Below are 25,604 nucleotides of genomic sequence, written 5' to 3'. Positions count from 1 at the left end.
TTGTTTAAGGTTGGATTGAAAGTAGGATTGTGTTATTTATTGGTTTATATTTTTGTGTTTATATGTTTTTAATTGTACTTGGTTCACATATAATATTTTTATTGATTTTAACTAATGATTTTATAATTTGTACATTATTGTGATTTAGTTGTAATGTGAGTTAAATTTTTTATGAATTGTGTGCGTAGGACTTTCTCTGAAGACGCATGAGCTTACAACTCTATTCACAGCTGTTAGACTGGGTTGTAGTTGTTACATGGAAGGGGATATGTACTTATATTTATAGGGTACTTGGTTTTTAGTTTCTTGTTGGATCTATCTCAATCTCTTTTAATATGGATTTTATTAACAGGATTGGTGGTTCCGGCATGGACCTCAGAAGCAAAGCAAGGGTATTGCATTATATTCCTAAATATTAAATTTGTTATTGTTTCTTCTGTGATTATGATTTTCATTTGCATGATTGCCTAAATGGGTGTATAATGAAATTATGATGTATCTAGCACCAGACAAGCTCCTGGGGAAGATAGTGAAGTAATTTTGCAGTAAGTTATTCCCCAACATTTTTTATTTGATTTGATCTATAAGCAGTAATAGCGATTCATTGTTTATTTGTTTGTGTTCTAATAATGAAATAGCCGTCCATAGAAGATAGAATGGGAAACAAAACATATGTGGTGTTATGGTGATGTTTTACTCTGATTGGAAGCGGGTTTGTAAGTGGTAAGAGTAGTGATTCATTGTGCCTTTTGGCCATTATTCTCAAGCAACAGACCAAGAATGATAATTTTTTCCTACACCTAGGTAAAATATGTACATAGTGTTAGCATCTACTTTCCTTCCCAATTATATATCAAGTATGAAGTATGTGAATTTGTTGATACTAAAATTTCTACTTTTGGATTTAAATGCTACAAAAAACGTTTCTGAAGTACACACGATTCCCTGGTATTTAATGTCTTGTTTTACATTATTATTTTATTTAAAATATATATTCCCTAGTAAGGGGAAGGGTAGTATGCTGAACTGGTATTTTGGCCAAAGTTTGCCTACAAACTAGCACTGGTGGTGATTCTTCTCACGTCAGAAGTTGTACAATTTGAAGGTGAGCACAGCTTATGTGGCATAGTAGTTCCGGTCTACCATGCCATATATTTATATTTTAAATGTGGCCTGTTTGGATAAGAATACAGCTTCAGGAGAAACATATCATGTACGTCCTATAGGCTTCGGTACAAAGTTGTATCAACTTTATGTTAGCAGCTTATTTATGCGAATGTGTTTGGTCTGCAGGTTCGCTTGGTTGCGGATAAGGAGAAAAATAAACCCAAAGGCCCATGTTAAATTTTTTTATTAGGGTAAGGTTCAAAGAGTAGTATGACTCATTTCGACTATATACATCTATATATATATATATATATGTTATTGGGAGATTTTAATATACTATTTACACTTTTTAATTATTTAAATTTTTTAGGTTGTCTTATTCATGAACTCTCTATGGTACAAAATTGAGCAAAATAGAGGTGTTGCGTGAGACTACTTCTATACCTAAGGTGAGCTTGATATATCTATTCATAAAGCACAGGTTCATATTGATCTTCTAATAATTCAATTTGTTCCTAGATTATATACTCTTTTAGTCTAAATTTTTTTTGAGCTGGAAAATGTTTCTGGGGAGTATCTAAATCTTTTACCTTTGTTATTTTTTTGGTTAAGGTTTCCTCGGAGGGATTCTCCTTGACAGAAACTGCACAAGCTAAACTCTGGTCAAAATTTTATTGGCCAGTTTAGCAAAATGATTTTGTTGTGCTTGAAGAACCTCATCTCTAAAGTGCTAAAGGTTTGAGCTATGCATATTCTGCACCAGATTCTGAAATCAATTAAAGTTTCAACTACCTATAACTATAAGCTACATTAGTGTATTATGTATCTATATATGTAATTCTGTAGGTTTATCGCAATAACCATGCAAGTGATGTCGCCTTTGTTAGTATGTAGGCCTAGACTACGACCATTACATGCATGCAGAGAAAGAAATATGATGACATAAACAATATAAGACATGCTGAATGATGATTATGAAAGACTGTTTGCAGGTTTAGGTTTGTGAACTACTGCAAGCTTTCTATATGAAGGGGTCTTTTATCTTTTGATACATGATGTGTAAGGGGGGATGGTGACTAATTACTGGGTTATGATTTGACCATATATTATAGCAGTAACTTAGCTCTGCCATGTTTGCAGTCTCTTTGTTTTTAACTAGCTTTGGTGTGAAGGGAGAGCTAGAGGTAGACAAAAATGTTTCTCTGATCACATTATAGATATATATTGCACAGCCACTAGTTCGTACAATATCAAATACATGCAAAGCCTTTTGTTCAATGACCTCCATTAGCTGCTGCTCTGTCTTCCCTTGAAATCCATCTAGCTACATAGATAGCTAGACTTCCTACTATTGCATATTTTCATTTTTTTCATAATGCATGCCTTTTTGTCCAGATGCCCTGCACAAGGAATGGTACCAGACCAGTTGCTTGTTAGTACACTTTGGGTCTTATGAAACTACCTTTTTGTTAATACTAACTCAAACTAATAACAGTTGTTTCTTGCATGAAAATATGGCATGTAAAAAATAAGTTAAAATTGGTTTGAAGAATAGAAATGCAACAGGGAGTGTAAACTGGAATACAAAGGTTTCTTATGATCTTGACAACTGGAATCATGTTGATCGCTTCCATTTCAATGATCAGGTAATACGGTTTTCTTGATGTTTGTGTTATTACTAATCGTTATATGTCAGCGATAGTCAATTAAGACGTGTTATATGTCAGGGATTAGTCAATTAAGACAACTGGAATCATGTCTTGAATGCAGGTGGCAGCAAAGATGTGGAGATTCTTCTGTATACCGTGGTTATAAAAACTGACTTGATACCTTTTGGAATTGGAATAGTAGGTGCAGTGTCTATTTCATACACCCCACACCTTAGTTCTATTCACGTTTCTGTGTGCTTGTAAATTTAAATTATATTTAAATGAAAACAGCCAATGTTTTTTTTAACTATTTTGAATAAGCATCAACAACTTTTTAGTCCTTTTTATGTGCAATTGGTATATATATTAAATTATATTTTTTGATTAACTGTAGTGTTCCTCCACTGAAAATGGCACCCAGACCGAGAATGATACATCGAACATGACAGTGAGTCTGCAAATGGTATATATGTGATTGCATATTATGTGGAACATTTCTGTTAAATAACCATATTGGTGTCTCGATACCATGGCGATATGGTGTGTCAATATAATTTAAATGGAACTTGATCGGATATATTCATAGTGAATGAGGAAATTGGACTGTTATAGTGTTACTGAGAAACAAGAAAAATGGTACACCCTTGCTGCTAACTGTTTTATTTAAAACTATCTCAAACAGAATTAGCCCTAGTAATATGAACCTTGTCGGTAATAATTACGAGTTATTCAGGATATGGTTGTTAATGCAAGTTTAATGTATATATATCCCTTTGTTTCCATTTTAAAATATCTCTTGCTAGTCTGTACTTGAATTCATATTTTTTTTATGTTGTTGCAGAATAAGAAGATAAACCGTGATGATTTTGTGAAAAGACTGAGGATTATTGTTGGAGATGCATTACTGAGGTTAGCAATTCTAAAGTATTTAAGCATATTCGCTGGAGATGCATTGCTGGAGATCCATTGCTGGCTTTCAGATTTGGCAATGTTTAAAGTGAGTTCTAAGAGACACATAGGGCATGTATATCCTACCGGCCACTATACGGTTACGGCGCTTGTTTACTTATTTATTTATTTTAGCGTGAAAGCTAATTTTTTTACGGTATCCATTTGAGTAATAAAATTTTCAATGTAAAATGCTCTTTATTTTGATTATGATAATAGACAAACTATGTATTTAAGCATGTATTCAAATCCTATTATTTCCTTAGTCTACCTGATTGCAAGATCCGTATATTTGATGTATGCTAGTTACAAAAGCAACTGGACATCACTTTTAAAGAAGAAAAGCTGATGCCAAAAAAGTTAATGTACATCATTTTAAGGTAAAAAATTGATGTCAAAGAAATCCAGGTTTAAGTCTAAATGAAACATAGAAATCACTTTGTTTAAGATAAAATTGATGTCTATGTGACAGTATACACATCACTTTTAACCAAAAAACACTGATGTCAAACAACACAATGTACATCAGTTTCAGACAAACAAATGCTGTCAAAGACTAACATATTCAAGTCTAAATGAAACATAGACATCACTTTATTCAAGAAAATACTGATGTTTATATGCTAAAATAGACATCACCTTTCAGTGAAGAATCAAATGTTTAATACACCATTTTACATCACCCTTATGAAAATTTTTGATGTCTTTGTGACAGAAAACATAGCTCATTATATGTTTAATCTGTTTTAATAAGTGTTATTTAGTTATTAAATAATTTATTTATAACATTTTTTGTACAAAAAATACATGGACATCAGTTTTTTAACCAAAATCGATGTCTAAGCTTGCATAGACATCGGGTATCCACCGATGTCTAGAATAGACATCACCGACATCAATATCGGTTGGTTAACAGCATAGACATCGGCCAAAAACCGATGTCTATGGACTTTTTTCTTGTAGTGGGAGGGTTTGTGTTTCTAAGTGATGTGAGTGATGGTGCATCTACCTATACGGTAACATATAAATGTTATGGATGATGGGTGTAGTTTGTTTTGGTATTAGAGTGTGGGATTTTGATGTAGTGTTTGTGGTTGTTGACAGGTGAGTTTTAGATTGGTGATTTTTCGACCGTTTGTTGGGGAGGTTGTACTGCTAAGCTATTGGAGTCAACTCCTAATGATTTACGCTATAATATCTTTTAAGTTGCTTCCTTAATTCATACTTATGTCTTATAGCTACTGCATTCTTTCGTACAGGGTTTTACTTGGTAATATAGTTTTAGGCACAATCATACTTATGTCCCCTCTTCACTTTTCATTGTTGCAGGGACTTTTAGTCGTGTGAGGTGCAGATTTTTTCCAAGTTTTCTGCTGTTGGAGTTCTCTTGTTGCCTGGTTGTGCGAGTTTACTTGGGATTTGGCTGTGATTTATTTTTTTATGATCCTTCAAAAGTCGATTGCTTCCGTTTTGTCTAGTTTCCCTGTGAAGGTGTCGAGATGGTTCTGCAACAATTGGAGTAGGTGGTTGTGGACTTTTCTTCCTGGGTTTCTTAGTTTTTATTTTGATTTTGTTTTGATTGGAGGGAATTAGCTGGTGCTCTTTTGGTGGTGCCAAATGTGGTATTTTAATTTATTTCGGCCTATTTTTGTTTTTTATTCTTAGCCTTTGAGGCTTGGATTGAGATTAGGTTCTTTTGTAGTTGGTTTTGTTCTTTTATTTTTTTTTCTTATTTGTTTTCCTCTTGAAGGTTTGTTTCAAGAGGTAAATATTTAGGGACTCCCTTTGTATATTCTTTCTCTTTTATATGTATTTTATATGTATTTACGAGGCTCATTCTCCTTTACCCAAAAAAATGTGTTCTTTCACTAGTTTTGATTACTTTTTATTTGGCATTGTAAAGAATTTAAAAAATGACCGGAAACTGAAAAATCAGGCTATTCTGTAAATACAAACTTACGACGGTTGTTCATCACATATTCCGTCGTAAGTTACTAATTTACGACGTATTTTTTTGTCGTAAATTTATGTTTTTATCTCATTAAAAGTGGGCTTCGTAAAGTAATATCCGACGTTTTTTCCGTCGTAAGTACAACTCTTACGACGTTATTATTCGTCGTATTATTGTATCTTACGACGATAAATTCCGTCGTAAGTAGATTTATTATTTTATTGAGTATGTGGGCCCCAACTTCCTAACTTGCGACGCAATTTTATCTTGTGACGAAAAAACGAACTTACTACTCGACCAAAAATGACGATTTTTTTCCGTCGTAAATGGCTCAATTACGATGATTTCAGTTCAAAAAAACCATCGTAAATGGCCAGATTTCTTGTAGTGAAGTATGTCCTTCTTTGTGTGTTCATGCCTCATCATAATTAATAAGCACAATTTGAGGAGACGTAACCTAATAATACAATGTAATTTTAATGGATTATGTAAATATTTAATCTTTGTTTTCGCTGTTTTGATATTGTAAATATTTTGCCATGCGATAATATTTGAGTAATTAATTAGTTGACAGTGTCTTCACGTATATTTTTGTGATACAAGGTTGAAAGGAAACCTCATGTCTGTGTGCTTGGGGTACCAAATCACATGACATATGCTGATTTTTGTCAAGTCTGTGATTAATTTGTTCAACATATATTAAAAATGTGAATTGTCATGTATGAATTTAAAAATCTAATATTGCGATGTGGATTTGTCCATGTTGTATCCTATTGGATTTCTGTGTGACCTGGATACAATTATTATGCATTTCAGGACTGATGGGATGGAGGATAAATACAGTGTTCAGATACTCTTTTTTCGTTCTAACTTCAAATATGAATTTTAACCTAAAACTAATAATAAAAAATTAATATTAAGATTTAAAAAAGTAAGAGTAACGGGAGGCCATTTTGTATTGGTATCTTATAATATTTGGTATTCTGATACACGAAGAGACTTGTCATATGCTTTTCGCAGTTGATGTTCAATACACAGGTTCAATATAACATGCACAGGCTTCCCCTGTCAGCTCCACTGAGCAGCCATCTTGTCCGGATTGTCTTGGTATTATCTTTAAACTAACAAATAAACTGCATATGCATATAGATTAGTAACAAGAGATGCATATTTAATGTGGGAAGACTTATAAAGTGTTGCATACTCGCATGCTTATAAGGCGTTACTCCATAGGGCAAACTTGAAATGTCAAGCCCCGAAAAGCATTATATACACTACGCCATAGATTACATGTTGTTACCGTTCACAATCGGGTTGCAAAAAAAACTGTAATATTAGCTTTCCAAACAAATGTCTACCGCAACCCCTCTTTTTTGATGTTGTGGTATAGTTACAATGTGTTACCAAAATGGCATATATAATTAAAGATGATTTTTTTATTTTGACTAATTAGTAATTATTTACATGGAAATGAATTAATAATTAAAATATATATTTTATTTATTTTTAAAAGTTAATAATATTAGTGGAGTGATTTATAATATATTGATAAAGTAAACATTTTATAAAACTTAACAAGTCATTACTGATTTTATTTATAATGTTTATATATTTTTGACTTTCTTCATTTTTCATAAAAAATATTTAAAACTTTATTTATTTAAAAAATATATAAATAATAATGTAAATTTCAATAAAAAAGTTGGACCGGGATATTTATTTTAATTAGAACTTGGGCCAAGAGATGAAATTGGGGGCGGGATGTGAAAAATGGGGAGCGGGTGGTTGAAATTTTAATCAAAATGAAAGAGGGCATTAAATTAGGGTTAAATGAAGCATAAATTTGAGTGTGCATCTCTCCCTCCTCCTTCTTCCTCTCCCTCGACGTCTCTCGGTATTTAGAATTTCGTTTTTCTCTCTTTATTGATACCTATGGTGACTGCCTTACACCCAACACCGAAAATGTGTTGCAATTGACTTCTTTTTCCATATTGCAACATTTTCAGGGTCTATACAAACACAGTTTTGGTGTTGCTAAAAGCCATCTATGACGTAATGTGAGGAGGATTATCAAGCCAAGCACAATGATAGACGAATTAAGTTGAATTGTTATTTTATCACTTATAAATTTAGCCTTATACCAATGCTACTACAAAAAATACAACATGTTATTGTTATTGCCATGAGTATCTCATTATGTTCATACTATGGTCATGATTATCTCATTTATATTAAAACTCTGATTAAAGAAAATGATAATCCATGATTCGATCCAAGTCTAAATCAAAGACGAAAAGTAATAAATTTATGTGAAATGAAGAGTTAGCTAGGATAAGCTAATATTTGGGTGAATGACTAATTTAATATAATTTAAATTAAGGAAAAAAACTACACTTAGCTAATTAAAAATATATAATGATAAAATAATAAATGTAGTTATAATAGTATCCTCTTCCTTTTTTATAATATACTTATATGATTAAATCGTGACAATGAGGTTTCCTAGAACAAGCATAGCAAATCAAAGATATCAGATTAGCGTCAATTGTTCAAGCATATCTCTATTTCCAGAAATGAAAAATTTTAATGTATATATTTAGATATTGTGATATAATATTTCCTCATTTCAATGTATACAAAACAACATATTTTGTATAATGAGAAACATAGGTATTTTGTACAATATTTTGTAATATAGTACTGAGTACCGGGGATCTAGTCTCGTCTCTTGATAGTGATTGTTTCTCTAGAACCTTACCCTATATCACTACATATATAGATACATACAGATATATATATATATATGTATAGAGATTTATGTGTGTGTATAACAAATAAATAATTAAGTATATCTAAATACTTTTTTAACATTAATACATCAACATGTTATTATTTTGGTCTAATACCATCTTAAGGTAGGGTAGATGTTAATGCTCGACAAAGGTCGAGCTTGAATACTAATTTAAGACATGATTTTACGCTTAACTCTTTGGTCAAAAATATTGGTGTGGTAACCAATTGATCGGATGTAGGTTAGTTGAATGATTTTTTGAGTCTTCTCACATACAAAGTTGCACTTTATTTTAGTGTGTTTGGTTTTTCGTGGGAAAATAAATTTTTAGTTATATGTATGGCGGCTTGATTATCATAATATACTCGTGTAGGATATATAGAATATATATATATGATAATTATTAAGTAAAGAAGTCATTGCAATTATAAGTGAGATTAGTTAAAGCACATTCTTCTATCTTTTACATATGACCTAGAGTGCGTTGGTTCCATCTTTGATATTCATGATATATGATTGGAACCAATCATAACAAAATATCAAGTAGTGAAATGATGAGTTGTTGGACATCTTTCCTAATTGACAGAGAGTAGCGAAGAGAGATTGTGAGTTTGGTAGAAAATGGGAGATGAAGTGGGAGAGAGGAAGAAAGACAAAGATAGTCGTAGAGAGACGAACGGGGAAGGAGGGAGGGGGGGAGAGAGAGAGAGATGATGACAATCGGTGGTGCTGCTGTCGGTGCCATCATTGCTACCGGTGGGCAACCACTATGGTCGGAGAGATGATGGTGAAGATAGAGAACGGAGATTAGTTAGAATAGAATATTTGGGGGATTTAATTTAATTTAATTTAATGTTTAAAAGAGTTGGCTAAGTTAACTTTGTGGACTAATTATATTAAAATTCTAAATTAAGAACATAGATATAAACATTTATAATTTAAAAGAAATATGAGATTTGTAAGTGAAAAACAATGATTAAATGTAGAATTATATGGAGTGTGCAAGTGGTAATAGAATTTTTGTGAGATTTATTTGGATATGTAATGATAAGAGTTAATGGAATCTTTGAAAGTTATAATGTGACTCGCATTATTTTTAATCCTTTTGTCGGATATTAAAAGAGCATAAACATTAAAAAAGTTATATTTAAATATTTATTTCGGTCGAGTTGGAGATATTTTTTGATTATAGAATAAATATGAGAGTTAGTTATAGAAGTTATTATTATAAATGTTATTTTCGTGATTAATAGTTCATACTTTGTTATTTGAAAAGTTTCAGTTATATCTTGGAATCAAATTGGAATTACATGGTGAGGACGGGGTTTCCTAGCTTGAAGGTTGGACGAACGCAAGTTCTACTACCTTGACTCTTTGATATGTTCAGTTAGTTTAACCGATTATTGGCAATTTATTTGAATATTGTTTTGAGAATATTTAATTATTTATTTAAATCTATGGAATGGTTATTAATTAAACAATTTTAAATTCTAATTCCTTAATGCGTATAAGTTTATTATCCAACTCATGTTGTACTCGATGTTCTAGTCTACTTTTTAATATATTTCAGATAAGGAAAAACTCCTTTATTAAGTTAATTTAGAATATTATCATTCATATTGATTAAATTTATTTATTTGATTTTAATTATTATTGCTGATCTTCGATAAATTATTCATCTTTCGGATAAAGAATAAATTTTAGAATTCTATGAGATTAAAATTATTCGTGATACTCAATTAGATATTCTAAATCATTGGAAGATTAATCAAGTTCATAAAGAGAAATAAATTTGTATTTGAAGAGTTTATTTTCTTTGTTTTTACTTTACCATTTATATATTTTTCATAGTCGACCAAAGTCGTTGTTCGAGATGGTTACACTCATTAATAACCAAACGATATTTGTACGTCTTTAAATTGTTAATTTCTTGATTTTTCAGTTCGCTCATTTTCTGAGCAAAGTAATTTATATTTGTAAGGCGTGTACAAAGAAAAACTCATGTATCAAGGTTGTTGAATATTCTTCCAAGAATATGTAATCTCAAATCGAAAGTGGTCAACATGATTTAGATGGGTAAAACGATGGAGTCACATAAATAATTATCCGTTACTTCAAATATAATATTTGACTTAAATTTACTGGTGGTGAAAATGGTAACACATTTGTGGTAGGAAAATGAATGGTGGTAGTCGGGTTATGGTATGAGAGGGATGATACTTAAGACATTATGACTAATTGCACTATGGGTATTATAACGTTAGAAAACCATTAATTTTTCATGAACAATCAAATGATCAATTATTTAATTACTCCAAAAACTTTGTTTACTATGCTCTCAATGTTGAACTAAATGTTTTTTGACCTTATTTTAAAATTGTATTTATTCAATCATATAATAAATTTAATATATTTATATAAATATATATTATAAATATTGATTTATAATAAAATAATTAGGAAGAAACTGTGGTCGGAGTTTAGTAGTATGAGTTTTGGTCTAGTTTAGCCAAACTCTATGTACTAGTTTATTAATTTAGTAGTTTAACATGTATATAATAATATTGTTTATTTATAATTCTTAATAAATAAAATAATATAAAAATTCGGAAGAAGTTGTGATCCTAGTAGTTTAGTAGAATAAGTTTTGGTAGTAGTTTAGAGGGATAATAAAATTAAATTTAGTATTTTAGTAATTTAGTAGTTTAACATGTATATAATATTATTTATTTATTTATTTAATAATTAAAATATGGGATAACCGTTGAACAAAATATACTCCATTCCTATTATTATATTATAGTAATTTAGAATATAAATTTAACTTTTTTTTAAAAATAAATAATATATTTTTTAGTCACGGATCTATGTCAAAATAAAAAAACATTATATGAACTGGTAGATAAATAATTTGTAAAGTATAAATTATAAATTTTATCCGTCTAAATTCTTTAATTTATGTCGTAAATATAAAATTTGTTGAAATATCTTAGATTTGATTCTACAAAATTATTATATATATATATATAATAAATACAGTTCTAAATATGCAAGCACACATGTCCATATTACGATAATTAATTTAAATTAAAATTTGAACAATTATATATATAATGAACATTTAAAAATTCGCGATTAACCCATTTTCATAGGTCAATATTTACTAGCCAATAACCAGTGCGATGCACTGAGTGATTATTTTATAATTATATTATTTTATAAAAAATAAATCATGTAAAATAATTATTTTATATTATTGAAATTTAATTAAGTTAAGATATTTTGGAATCCAAAATTTAGATAGTTAATAATTTATAAAATTTGTAGTAATATTAAATACGCTATTTAATTTTTTTTTTAAATAAATTAAATTTGTTTAAACTTTGTTTGGAGGGATTTAAGCAATTTATAATAGAAGAGTATACATATGTTAACATATAAAAAAATTGAACAATTGAACAACACCATGCTAGTGAAGTGGAAGACAACTGTGGAAGACAACTGTGTACAGACGTTACACATTCTTTTTTTGGTAACATTCTCGTCTTACAGTTCAATGGATGTACTTATTCTCCCCTCCCTCCTATACATACAATGCAGAAAAACTAAAAGTGAACATTTTATTTGACATAGCAATCACTTGTACAGTTCAAAGTGTAAGTATTTGCTAACTCATTTTTCAACTCTTACCTTCACTCCCACAGTTTATTTGATGTTAAATATCACCATCAATTACTTTTATATGCATTGTACTCACTTCATTTTTTTGTCAACAACTCAGGTAACAATGAAAAGGATAAATCCAAGAGGAAATGGTGATCACGAAAATTTCATTAACACTAGAGCTACTGTGGTAACATATATGGAATGTACCAAGAATCACGCAGAAGCTGCAGGAGGGCACGCTCTGGACGGGTGCCAGGAATTTTTTGCAAGCATTGGGGAGGAGGTCACAACCCCTACAAGTATTTGTGCAGCTTGCGGTTGTCTCCGTTCATTCCATCGTAGGATAGTCACTGAACTACGGGAACCACAACCACAGCCAGAACCAGAACCCCAACCAGAAGGAGATGTGATTGCTAATAATTAAGTAGTATGTTTTGTACTATTAAATATCATCAAGTCATCCACTGGTTCAATTTATGAACTAAAATATTGGGTTCAAACTATGGCTTGTAATTCTCATTTCTTTAAAAAATATTCAATAAATTGATGGTTATTTTTTTTCTGCAAAAGCAATGATTCCACTTGTGTATAATTCTACATGATTAACTTGTTTCTTTATTTTATGATAGGTTACAGTGTTGTAACAACTTAACTAGTTATTTTATTATCTAATGAAATGGTATTTTTTAAAAGATAATTTTAATTGGTAATGGAATTCACCATGAACACATCACAATGATGCACTACAATGGTGCACTAGTGTTTGATACAATATCTCTAATAACTAGCATAGTAAACTTATTTGTTTTTAAAAATTTCTTTTATTTTTCATGATGTAATTGTTACCAACTTTACAACCACAACTTTTGGCACTATATTCGATAATTTTAGTGTAAACGAATTTAATTCAATTGAACTTTTGTCACTTATAAATTTGGCCTTATATGAACTTAGGCTCTATAATCATTATTTTTGTGTAAACAAATTCAGTTGAATTGTAATTTTGTCACTTATACCAATACTAAAACAAGACACACAACATGTTCATATTATTGTCATAATTATCTCCTAATGTTCATACTATGGTCATGATTATCTCATTTGTATTTAAACACTAATTAGGGAAAATGACAATTCATGGTTCGATCCAAGTCTAGATCAAAGACGAAAAGTAATAAAATTGATGTGAACCAAGGAGTTAGCTAGGATGAGTTAAGATTTGGGTGAATGACTAATTTAAATTAATTTAAATTAAGGGAAAAAATTAAAATTAGCTAACTAAAAACATTTATAATGACAAATTTATGAATATAGTTAAAATAGTATTCTCTTTCTTTTTAATAATACACTTCTATGATTAAACTGTGACAAAGAAGGTTTTGTAGAATAAGCATAGCAAATTATAGATATCAGCTTAGTGTCAATTGTTCAAGCATATTTTTATTTTCAAAATGAAAAATTTAATCTATACAATTAGATATCTTGATACCATCTTTCATTATTTCATTTTATACAAAACATATTTTATACAATGCAAAACATAAGTAATGCCCTTGAAAATTGAATCTAATTACACAAATGAAATTAAGTACAATATATTGTAATATTAAAAAAAATATAATATTGAATGGTTAGGATCTAGTCTTGTCTCTTGACAATGATAGTCTCCCTATAAACCTACCCTCTTTATATACATACATAGATAGATATTGATGTATGTGTGTATATGTATAAATATATTTGTAATTCCGTAAAAATCACTCAAGGTATTTGTAGATGGGGTTAAACACATATTTTAATTCTTTCTATTTTTAAGATCTTTAAAAACGTAAAAACAAAGTGATAAAATAGAGCAACACAAGATTAAAAAAATTAGCCACTAAATTTGAAAAACTAACCGCTTCACTTGATTTATATATTACCAAGGTATATGTTTAATAGATAAAAAATATTATAATTTTTTAGATCCTGTAAATTAAAATGATTCTATATTCTTCCCATGTGAGCGACCAAATTGGATAGATTTTGCTTGAACCTTTGTTTAATCATCCAATTTTCTTGATTCAAGAATCAATGTTTCTTCTTTCTCCGAGATTCTAAGTTAAAATGATTTGTCTTAGCTTCAATTTTTTCCAGAGACTCCAATCAACATGTGTTCTTCTAATTTTGATACAATGGATACTTTCAAGTCACTATCAATGGGTATTTAAGTGTTCTATCAATAGATATTGATTTATTCTTTAGTTGCTGAGATAAATAGTGTGGCCGCTGAGCAATGCATATAGAAATACTAATACAAGCTCGGATGCTCATCTTTTGAAGCTAATGTTCTAAAATTTGATGCACCTTGTGTAAGTGCTGATTTAACCCTTGCAAGCACAAACACTGATATTACCCTGCAGTCCGCTCCATCTTCAATCCTTGTTAATATTGAAGATGAAGTTGGAAAATAGTCTATTTTAAACTTTGATCTTCCAGTAGATAGTGATATACCTATTACATCACTAAATGTTGATGCTTCAGTAGATGTAGATGAAGAGGCACTGCAAGCAAGGAATACAATATATATTGAAGCCAACATCTAAATTTTACCAATTATAGAAGGAGTTGAGGTAAAAATCATGAATGGTGCTGAAATGGATGTTCCTTTTGATATTTTTCCTTCACAAGATTCTGAAGTTGATGTTGGCTACCATACTGAATTGCGATATAAGTCTATCTTTAATTTTGTTGCTAATGAAGAATTGGCAAAGAATTCTACAGGACTACATGATAATGAGGATCTCAGTCATGTTATATTTCTCGCTTACATGTCTTTTATGGAAATCATGTTGTATTTCCCGATGACATATCTATTGAGGAAATACAAAAAATACAAGGTGAAAGAAATGCAAATCTTCCAGGTCAGTTTGGATCTCATGAACGGAGATATCAATGGAGACATCCTAAAATGACTTTTTTTGTTATTATTGCTCATGATTGAAATAGCTGAAAAAGGGATCAGGAATCCTGAACTTATTGTGCATATTAAAACTTTTACAATAATGATCAAATCTCTTCAAACTGATCAGAATATGGCTCAAGAAGAAGTCCATTTTATTACAGGAGCTTTTGAGTCAGCTAAGCCTAAGCAAGGGTTTGAGTTGAAGAGGATTGTCTAACATAGCACAATGATGTACTACAATGTTGCACTATATTGTTTGATATATTATCTCTAACTAGCATAGTTAATTTATTTCTTTTTCAATTTTTTCATGATATAGTTGTTAGAGACTTTACAACCATAACTTTTGGCATAATAATCGATATTTTTTGTCTAAACGAATTTAATTCAATTGGAGTAAAGGTAGTAAGGGATCATGTTGGATATAGGCTCTGGTGTACAGTTGGCTTATAAGTCTGACTATGGATGTGAATTTATCCTCTGTGTGACATGTTCTACAGCCTACACAGAAAGTTTGAGCATGGAATGCATAGCTCACTCTCTAACTAGTCCAGATTTTACCCATGTTCTAATTTGATGCCTGCCATACATGTACATTCTAAATCCATAAGAGTTGTGCAACTAAATCAACTCCTTTTAGGTCCTTGGCAGTTTCACATCGGAATATTAATTCCTGCATGTGCTGGTATCATATGTGATACTGAGGTTAGTTAACATCAATTCTATTTTTCTTGAAGTACAAGAAGTCCGTCCTCCTTTGTGTATTCATGCCTCATCATAATTCATAAGCACAATTTGAGGAGACGTAACCTAATAATACATAGTAGTTTTAATGGATTATGTAAATATTTGATCTCTGTTTTCTCTGTTTTGACAGTGTAAATATTTTTCCATGTGATAATATTTGAGTAATTAATTAGTTAACAAGGTCTTCACATATATTTCTGTTATGCAAGGTTGAAAGGAAACCTCTTGTCTGTGTGCTTAGGGTGCCAAATCACATGACATATGCTGATTTTTGTCAAATCTGTGATTCCTTTGTTCAACATATATTAAAAATGCGGATTGTCAAGTATGAATTTAAAAATCTAATACTGCGATGTGAATTTGTCCATGTTGTATCCTATTGGATTTCCATGTGAACTGGATGCCATTATTATGCATTTCAGGACTGATGGGATGGAGGATAAATACACTTCAAATATGAATTTTAACCTAAAACTAATAATAAAAAATCAATATTAAGATTTAAAAAAATAAGAGTAGCGTGAGGCCATTTTGTACTGGTATCTTATAATATTTGATATTCTAATACAGGAAGAGGCTTGTCATATGCTTTTCGTAGTTGACGTTCAATACACAGGTTCAATAGAACATGCACAGGCTTCACATGTCAGCTCCACTGAGCAGCTTATCTTTAAACTAACAAATAAACTGCATATACATATAGATTAGTAACAAGAGTTGCATATTTAATGTGGGAAGACTGATAAAGTGTTGCATACTCGCATGCTTATTTCAAAGAGGGATCCTACCTTAATGTCCAGTCCTTAATGCATGCATATTTGCATACAATTTATAGTAACACTTGATGACCTCTATGACAAGCAGGCGTTACTCCATAGGGCAAACTTGAAATGTGAAGCCCCCAAAGCATTATATATAACAGGCGCATATACTGCTCTAGAATATGATATGCTCTAATGGGTTGCTATGAAATAGTCTGCATATAATCCAGTAACAGGCTGTGAAATATGATATTCTTCAACATAGAAGACTAGTAGGAAAATTTCATTTTGACTTGATAATGTTTAGATTTGAGAATTATGTATTTGATTTTGTCAATGATGCATATTGGAATACTTTGCATTAGTTTGATAATAATAGTGAAAGTTGTGGTTATTTAGATGTGATTCATTTTGCTTGTTTTAGTTTTTGGTATTTTAATGTATATATCACTTTAGTGGTTTCTACCGAAGAAACTGGCACCATATCCCTTTGAATTTGAGAAGAAGTTAGTTTGGAGTTACCCGGAGAATTTTCTAAAACCAACTTGTTTAATTGTTTCGTTATGCTCCGAAAGAAACTCTAATACTTGTAGAAAGTTCCATTGATTAATTGAATCTTCGGAGTCATCATTCCCTCGAAAAGCTAGTCCTTGATGTAAAAGAAATCGAATACAATCAATAGTTTCTATTAGACGTATTCGATATTCTTTTCCGGTTTGAATTGAATGTGTCTCAAAGGCTACTTCAATGTGTTGTTCTTATTTCATAAAGTCTTTCAATTATGTTTTTCAATTATGTTTTTCAATGTGAGCATCAAATCTTTCTTTCTTTTTCCAATTTGTAAATCCATCAAAAACAAAACAATCTCCTCCCCCATTTGGTTTATATAGATAACAACATAGACAAAATGATGCATATTTCGAAATGCTATATTTCAACCAAGTGCTATAAACCAAGAGAAACAAATCGTCTTAATATTGATCCCACATTTTTTAGAAAAATCATGATCTTTTGGTTGATATGGACCTTTTTGTAGGTAAAATCTCCGAATCTTATCTTGATCATTTGGATGAAATTCATAAATTCTTTTTCTTAACCCGGGATCGGAATGAAGATCATTTAAATTAATTTCTATTTGAGATTGTTTTGAAGATCTTGGCTCTTCTCTTGTATTAGCATCATTTTTAATTGGTTGTTCTACAACAATTGGTCTTTCTCTAATAATGAACTTGTCCATAACTAATTAAAAAATTGAACACAAAATACATAGATTATAAAAAGAGCAAAAATAGAGCAAGCATACTAATATATATAGAAACGGAGACAAAATAGCAATTTGTGAAGTACATATAGTTAGTGCCTGTAGTAGTCAATTCAGATAAGAAAACAACGTCGTCATTCCTGTTGGAATTTAGTTAATCTAAACTTAGTATTTAATGTCTGAATAAGACTCAGTCGTTTGTTAGGAGTTTTAGTCATTAGTTTAGTTTGCTCTGAGTTATCTATTAGTTTGTTGGCGAGTTTCTAGGAGAGTAGATGTATCAATAAAACAATGCTTATCAGGTAGGAGTTAGTTAGGCAATTCTGTTAGTAGTAGTTACCACCTGCATGTGGAGTTCTATTTAAGTACTTGTAATCGTTTCTTTGTTAAGCTAAGTGAAGCAGTTTATGCAGTGAAATATTTTCTTGTTTTCAGTATACAGTCAACATACATATAAGTTTATTTCAGGTGTTATCTAATATCTGGTATCAGAGCCAGGTTGTCTCGTTGTATGCCCAAATATATGCCAAAGATGACTACGGAAAAGACAAAGCTGAAAGAGGGAGCACTGGGTTTGAACTATCCTATGTTGGCCAGGAGTAATTATACTGCATGGTCCCTGAAAATGAAGACCTTCATGAAGGCGCATGGCGTGTGGGACGCTGTGGAGATCAGCAAAGGAGATGAAACTGCTGTTGATGAGAAGCACGACCAGATCGCTCTCGCTGTGATATATCAAAGTATACCTGAGGATATCTTATTATCCGTGGCTGAGAAGAAGACTGCAAAAGAGGCGTGGGAAGCGATAAGGACTATGTGTCAAGGTGCGGATCGTGTGAAGAAAGCCAAGGTTCAGACCTTGAAGAGCGAGTTTGAAACTCTGCGGATGAAGGAGTCAGATCAACTGGATGATTTCTGCATGAAATTAAATGGATTGGTGACAAATATCCGAGCTCTGGGTGAGGGAATTTCTGAAAGCTATGTTGTGAAGAGACTGCTTCGTGCAATGCCGGGCAAGTATCTGCAAATTGTGTCTACAATTGAGCAGTTCGGAGACTTTGAAAAGATGACCGTCGAAGAGGCCGTTGGATCGCTGAAAGCACACGAGGAACGGATCAGAGGCCAGAATGATGGTGGAGGAGGACAACTAATGCTTACTGAGGAGGAATGGTCGAAAAGAGAAAATACGGGTGGAAAATTATTGTTGACTAGAGAAGAGTGGATGAGTAAAACAAATAAGAATGGAGGTGAAGGATCAGGAACACAAAAGACTCGATGGGCTGATCCACGAGGAAGAAATGGTGGACGCGGAACCCGTGATAAAAGTACTATAAAATGCTATAACTGCGGGGTGTATGGTCACTTTGCTTATGAGTGTCGTAAGCCACGTAAGGAAAAGGAATACAAACCAGAAGTGAACATGACTCAAGCTGAAGAGGATGAGCCAGCCTTGTTACTTATGGAGTGCGATGGTAAAAAAGGTGGAATGGTCCTGCTGAATGAAGAGAAAGTAGATCCTGTACTCAGTAAAAGAAGCGAGGAGAGGAAAATGTCGCAGATGTGGTACCTTGACAACGGTGCTAGTCAACACATGACAGGAGATCGCGGAAAATTCAAAGAATTGGACGAGAGAATCACGGGACAAGTCAAATTCGGGGACGGATCAACAGTTACTATTCGAGGAAAAGGAGTGATTTCATTCATGTGCAAGAACGGTGAGGAATGGAGTGTACGGGATGTATATTATATACCAACGTTGTGTAATAATATACTCAGTCTGGGTCAACTGTCGGAGGAGGGTAGTAAAGTGATCCTTGAAGAAGATCAGCTGAGGGTTTATAATCAAGGAGGTGCATTGCTCATGAGAGTGCAGAGGTCTGCGAACAGGTTGTACAGGATCAGCCTTGAAAAAAGTAAACCAGTGTGCGGGTTGTCCAAAGTGGAGGAAGAAACATGGCTGTGGCATAACCGCCTTGGTCATGTAAATTTTAAAGCCATGGAGTTAATGTCAAGGGAAGAATTGGCACTGGGAATTCCTAAGTTTATGCAGCCAAAGAAAAACTGTGAAGGTTGTCTAATGTCGAAGCAGGCACGAAAACCATTCCCATGTAAGGCATTATTCATTGCAAAGAAGCCATTGGAGTTGATTTATGCAGATTTATGTGGACCCATATCTCCTTCAACTTTGGCAGGTAATAAATACTTTCTCCTCTTTGTCGATGATTGTACTCGTAAAATGTGGGTTTATATGTTGAAAACAAAAGATGAAGCATTTGAGACATTCAAAAAATTTAGCCATATAGTACACTCTGTTATATTTGGTTCCTCATATATCTAGGCCAGTCTTAAGTAAAGTCTGGTACTAAGGTACAAGCTTTCAATTGTTAATCAAATATTCTAAAACAATCACAAATAAATGACAAAATCATGAATCGTCTATCCATCGAACTCTTTTAGACCACAAAAGTATTATACTAGCTGTGCAACTAAAACTCACTTGTGCTAGTTAGCTTCAGCAAAATGCCCCAGGTCAGAGATGTGAAACTATATGCACTCATACAATTCTTGGCAGCCTTATTCTGTTAGGTAAGCCTGATATGACAAATATGGCCCTCTGCTACTGCTACTAAAGGAAAAAGTGAAGCAGTGTGATACCACTCATTTTCAAAAATATCTTTATGAGATTGATTCTAGTCTATCACTCTTCCTCACTGATCACTGAGATACCTAAGCTCAATGTAACCAAACCATCACACCCTGCTCGATATTCACACCAATCAGTATTCAGTGCTACCTCCATTTCTCTAAGAATGTCCTCATTTCATGTTATTTCCTTCTTTATTTGGCCACACCATATCACCAAGCTACACACGCTAGGGGCATGATTGCCTCATCAGGCAGGAAAAACAAGATGCAAATTGAAGAAAGTACAAGAGATGATTTAAAACAAAAATTATGAATTGTCCATGTTTTACTCTAATCTAATGATAGACACGCAGTAAAAGTCACTGAAAGAAATTCTTTTCCCTTTTCTTTCTCGCTTTGTTCCTCTTCTTTCATAATGTTTCTCAAATTAAAGTGTATTACCTGTGTCCTAAAAATTAAAATACAGGGAGTTGCTACATAAGACAAATTTACTAATAGGTTATCTCAAAAACTGTACAGTGATCCTAGTATTTGTAATATGAAATATGAAGCAAGTCAAACAACAGTCAGCATTTCTGCTAGGCAAAAAAAAAGTCAGCATTTCTTATCAAATTCATATACTAATTGTCAACAATCTCACTAGTGTTAAATATGGTAGGTTTAAAATCAGAATAAACCCGTAGATACAGAGATATGAAATATTCCAGAATTAGCGAACAGGCAACGGATGTAAAAATATGTGACATACCTGGGAGGGTTGCGTACATTCCTCATAAACTGCAAATGGCTGACGTTTAGGATGTTTAAAAGCTACGTTCCGATTTGCTTGATAGTTAGTGTAAGAATACGGGTGAGGTGATTTTGAGAAGCCACCTGCACCCCATAAATATAGAGTCAACCTGCATAAAAATGATATTTGGTAATTTAAGTGCATTTAAGTCATATATATTTAGTCATTTGCTTAGAAACTTGCCGATTCATGCAGACCGGTTCATCAGACGACTCCCCATAACTTAGAACTTCAAGTTCCAATATGACAGCTTTACCTATACAATCAAAAGACATGCCATAATAACAAAAGCGAGTTAATTTAATGGTGACACCAATCAGGTAACATGTATGTTTAGGGGAATGAAAACATGATAAAATGATTGTGCATGTAGGTAATAATAATATCGCTACCACTATGACAGCAACAAAGTAATTACAAAATACATAGATTCTAAACTTTGAAAAAATCACATTCAGTTAAGATTTACAATGCTATATATATATATATATCAGATCATTCACAAACCTTTATCATGCAATCCCACAATACTTGTTTTATTTCGTATCTGCATCAACAATAAATTTCAAAACTTGTAATAATAGAAGTCTGAATTGAGGATAGTTAAGCAGATTCTTATTTAATTATTTTATATTTGCGCGAGCACACGCACATGCGCGCACTACTATACACTAAAATCTCTCCGGCAGAGGTTACTAATATCCGTATAGAAGAAATTGTGATTTCAAATTGGCACTCTAATCTAACAAAGAAATTGTACATATCAATGAAATTCACAAATTGTTAGTTATAAAGAACTTGAGGTTAAGAACCTTACACAAGTAGGCAACGGCCTGTAAATTTCTATAAACTGTTGTCCATGCAATAACAGGCGCGGATAAAATCTAGCAAAAATAAGTACCGACCTGCTCAGTCAGGCAAAATTACAGCAAAGATAAGATTGAATTAAAAAAACAAAAAGGTATACTCACAATATTCTAGGTATTTCAGAAATATTTATCGATCCCAGTGAGTATATAGCAGCAAATGTCAGTAAGACCTACAACCACGAAGTCGATACAAAATACATAAAACTCGAAAACTTTAATAATATCTATACATAGATTGCTCCAACTTAATCTGCTTATAATTCCAATTACTCGACAAACTTATAGTACCTTAATGAATTTCTGGCCATTTTCGTGGTAAACGTATTTGAGCTCTTTGTCATCTAAAGCATTAGTACCACAAGCTCCAATACCGAGAGCATACAAAGTAACATCTCTAATCAAAAAAATAATTCTAATTAAATAACAAAAATGCTCAATTATGATAATAATACATGTATATATAAAAAAAATGGATTTACCTCTCATCATAAGTGAACAATCTCTGTAATTGATCACAAACAAATCAAGAATTATATTGAATTGTAAGTGTTTAATTTAACACTTACCACAAAGAGTATGAGTGCAAAAGATTTTTTTTTTGAATTATCATATTAAATAACTCTAGTCCTTACCACAAAGAGTGTCCAATTATCAGCTTTGAAAGGCCTGTGAAACCACATTCTTCACAAAAATATGTTGATTAAGCTTCAACTCCAAACATAGAAAAGTTAAATTGAAGTTGTCACTGAACCTCAGTCTGTATTATACTTGTCAGAAATATTCCACAGTGGAAACAACAGTGTGCATAACTAAGAGATCAAAGATTTGTCACTCATAATATTGTTGAAGAACTACTGCACTTACACGTGATTCAAACTAACAGATGATGTTTTCAAACCCTTTGTTCGATGAGGATTTAAATTTACTCGGAGAAACACCAGATCCGAAATAAATGATGTTATATATTTGCAGTCATGTTACATATTTGTTAGATTTAGAAAAACATAAATTCAAATTAAAGTTAGGTTACCTCTTGGCTTATAACCAAGGTATGCAAAGCTTCGGCCTCAGGTGAGGTATTTAAATTTTTGCAATTGACCGTTTCTATACACACAAGGTATTTATAATTTTAAAAAATTATGCTTCTTGATAACTGGCCCTGTATGATATAACTAGGATCTCTAAATATAGAGAAGGCAGGAAACACGGTCCTTGAATAAATTAAATTTCCTGGATAAATTGGTCTTTTAATTTTGGATCAACTGCTTTTGATCACAACACTCATGTTCTTGACTACATTATAGCTTTATACTCTATAAGATAATTTTAGTTGAGTGTATAAAAAAATTGCAGCATCAGACACAATTAGTAATCATACTTCACAAATGTTAAGCTATAAGTTAAATGATAATAAAACACAAACAAAACAAAAACAAAAATCAAATATAAACATCTGTGACCTATTCAAATACTAATTAGTGCTTACTCAGTGTGAAAAACACACGACATAACAGACTTTGAAATCGATAGCCCCGGACAGAGATAGAGCACATATTCAAAATCGATCACGAATCAGCATCAGCTTATAGCTAAAGAAGACTTGGATAATTACGACACAACAATCATTAACAAAATTTACGCAATTACATCACTAACTAATTAGCTTAGGTAACTGAAACAATTGTAATACAAGTTTAAATTACATTACATACAATCAATAATCTTCATATTCAATTGTCAGCAGGTTCAAGATATATAAAAACCCATAAAACACACTATAGATACAATTAATATAAAATCTACAGATCTAATCCAGGTAAGGTGTTAAAAGATCAGAACTTTTTATATAAAAGCATCAAACCAAGCATAAAAGAACACACAACTACAAAACAATTACTGAGAGAGAGAGATAATATATCGATGATTGTTGCTCAAGGTGGGAAGCCAAGAGTTCTTCTTGAGTTTGAGTAGTAACTTTGAGATACAATGATAACCCGACCACGAGGCAGTATAGAAAAGTAGAAGTATATAAATTAAGTTATGGGTTTTAATATTGTATTCTTTTCTGGAATCATGTACCAAGTAGCATTAGGAACAAATAGATCATTACTCAAGCATGAAGTGCAATTAGGGTTTAGAATTGAAATATCCCCAATTTAAAATTAAATGAAACTAAGAATTCGAGTTTTGTAGCTCACTTATATACCAATTCAAGCTTTATATCTTCGAACAAATTGAACAGACTTCCACTCGAATGAATCGGTTTATCGATAGTAGAACTTCGGACAAATTAAATCAAGTTGAACATCTGGGGGAACTTCTCAACCTTCCGTGAACGATTTAAGACTTTAGGTGGAGGGTGGAGGGTGGAGGGTGGAGGGGGGAGGGAGGGAGAGAGAGAGGTCGGGGTGGGGGTGAGACGAGAGAGAGTGAAAGTTTAATTATTAACTTAGTTTCTGAAAATGGGGGGAAGAATTGGTAAATGAGTGGGAACCTGAAAAAAATTTCGCTAAGGGGGAATAAAATTGAAAGAGCGCGCCCTGATTTTTTTTTTGGTAATTTTAGACATCAGTTATTAAATAACCGATTTCTTCAAATAACATAGATATCAGAAAAATACGGGATGATGTTATTGGTTCTTTTAAAATCAGTGGCAACATCAACCGATGTCTAATGTATGATTTATATTCAACTTTTTCTTGTAGTGAAGGTGTATAGAGTACTGAATTCAGGTGTGCTTTCGAATTTCTTTGTTTAGAGTTGTTTTGGTTATTAGTACTGAATTTGAACTCTCTAATAATTTGTTAGTTGGGGCATATATTGTTAACTAAAAAGAAATTACTAAAATTTATAACTTGGGTATGATATCTGATAGCATCCTGACTAGAGTAACTTGAGTATTCTATGGGGAGAGAAGGGTTATAAAATATTTATAGGAAACACAACAATTGTTTGTATAAATTAAAACTATGTTTCTCATCGATTATGGAATATTGTTCAGGTTATTAGGTGTAGTTGTTGCTGGTTGATGATTTTAATAGATTTTGTTGTTTATATTCACTTTATGAATTAGGCTGGGCTCTTCAATTGCTTTCACTAACATCTACAAATTGTACAATTACGATACTGTTTTACTTAGAAGCTTATTAAGGTATTATAACAAACATGATTATTAGTGATTGCCAAATAAACAGATGGAGGCAGCCCCTCGTAGGTTTCAGCCAAAATTTTGCGGTGTTTGGAATTCTTGAATTGAATTTAGTTTTGTAACTTACACAATCAGTTCTGTTGTAACTCCATTGTGCTCTCTGTATTTCTAAAAGTGCTCTATTGTGGTCGATTTCATCACTTTCAAAACCTCTACCGAGGTCTCTTTTGGACAAACCTAAGATTATATCCTGTTTTTTTGTTTAAATGATAAAAACTTGCTTTGTGCTTAGTTGAATTTAACAATTATTGAGTTTATTTAATGGC

General features: G+C 31.9%; 1 protein-coding gene and 1 long non-coding RNA gene across 3 annotated transcripts; one reads left to right on the top strand and one right to left on the bottom strand.

The window, feature by feature from the left end:
• The first annotated feature begins 2,631 nt into the window (after positions 1 to 2,631).
• On the top strand, positions 2,632 to 3,834 carry LOC141670993 (uncharacterized). Of its 2 annotated transcripts, none has more exons than XR_012554882.1 (4): positions 2,632 to 2,753; positions 2,878 to 2,954; positions 3,151 to 3,219; positions 3,598 to 3,834. It is a non-coding gene; the product is annotated as an uncharacterized LOC141670993 (long non-coding RNA). The 2 variants fall into 2 exon arrangements; XR_012554881.1 differs by having other exon boundaries at positions 2,878 to 2,958.
• Positions 3,835 to 20,523: 16,689 nt separating this feature from the next.
• LOC141674770 (enoyl-CoA hydratase 2, peroxisomal-like) lies at positions 20,524 to 22,810 on the bottom strand. The gene is made up of 11 exons (XM_074481471.1): positions 22,763 to 22,810; positions 22,610 to 22,632; positions 22,419 to 22,524; positions 22,233 to 22,300; positions 22,079 to 22,145; positions 21,927 to 21,932; positions 21,769 to 21,808; positions 21,445 to 21,517; positions 21,220 to 21,370; positions 20,913 to 20,919; positions 20,524 to 20,582 (listed from the first exon to the last, which is right to left on the bottom strand). The coding sequence occupies exons 1-11, from the start codon at positions 22,808 to 22,810 to the stop codon at positions 20,524 to 20,526; spliced, it is 648 nt and encodes a 215-aa protein (XP_074337572.1).
• Positions 22,811 to 25,604: the final 2,794 nt, after the last annotated feature.

The sequence above is a fragment of the Apium graveolens genome, chromosome 7, assembly GCF_009905375.1.
Source record: "Apium graveolens cultivar Ventura chromosome 7, ASM990537v1, whole genome shotgun sequence".
In the NCBI taxonomy this organism is placed as follows: Eukaryota; Viridiplantae; Streptophyta; class Magnoliopsida; order Apiales; family Apiaceae; genus Apium; species Apium graveolens.
The sequence above is the reverse complement of the archived record's forward strand: the minus strand, read 5'-3'. Positions and strand labels throughout refer to the sequence as shown.

Coding starts and splice junctions, on each gene's coding strand:
- LOC141674770 (XM_074481471.1), bottom strand. CDS start 22,810: ATGTGGTTTCACAGGCCTTTCAAAGCTGATAATTGGACACTCTTTGTG. Junction 22,301..22,418: donor ATGGCCAGAAATTCATTAAG/GTACTATAAGTT, acceptor TCGTGGTTGTAG/GTCTTACTGACATTTGCTGC. Junction 21,518..21,768: donor TGTGGGATTGCATGATAAAG/GTTTGTGAATGA, acceptor TTGATTGTATAG/GTAAAGCTGTCATATTGGAA.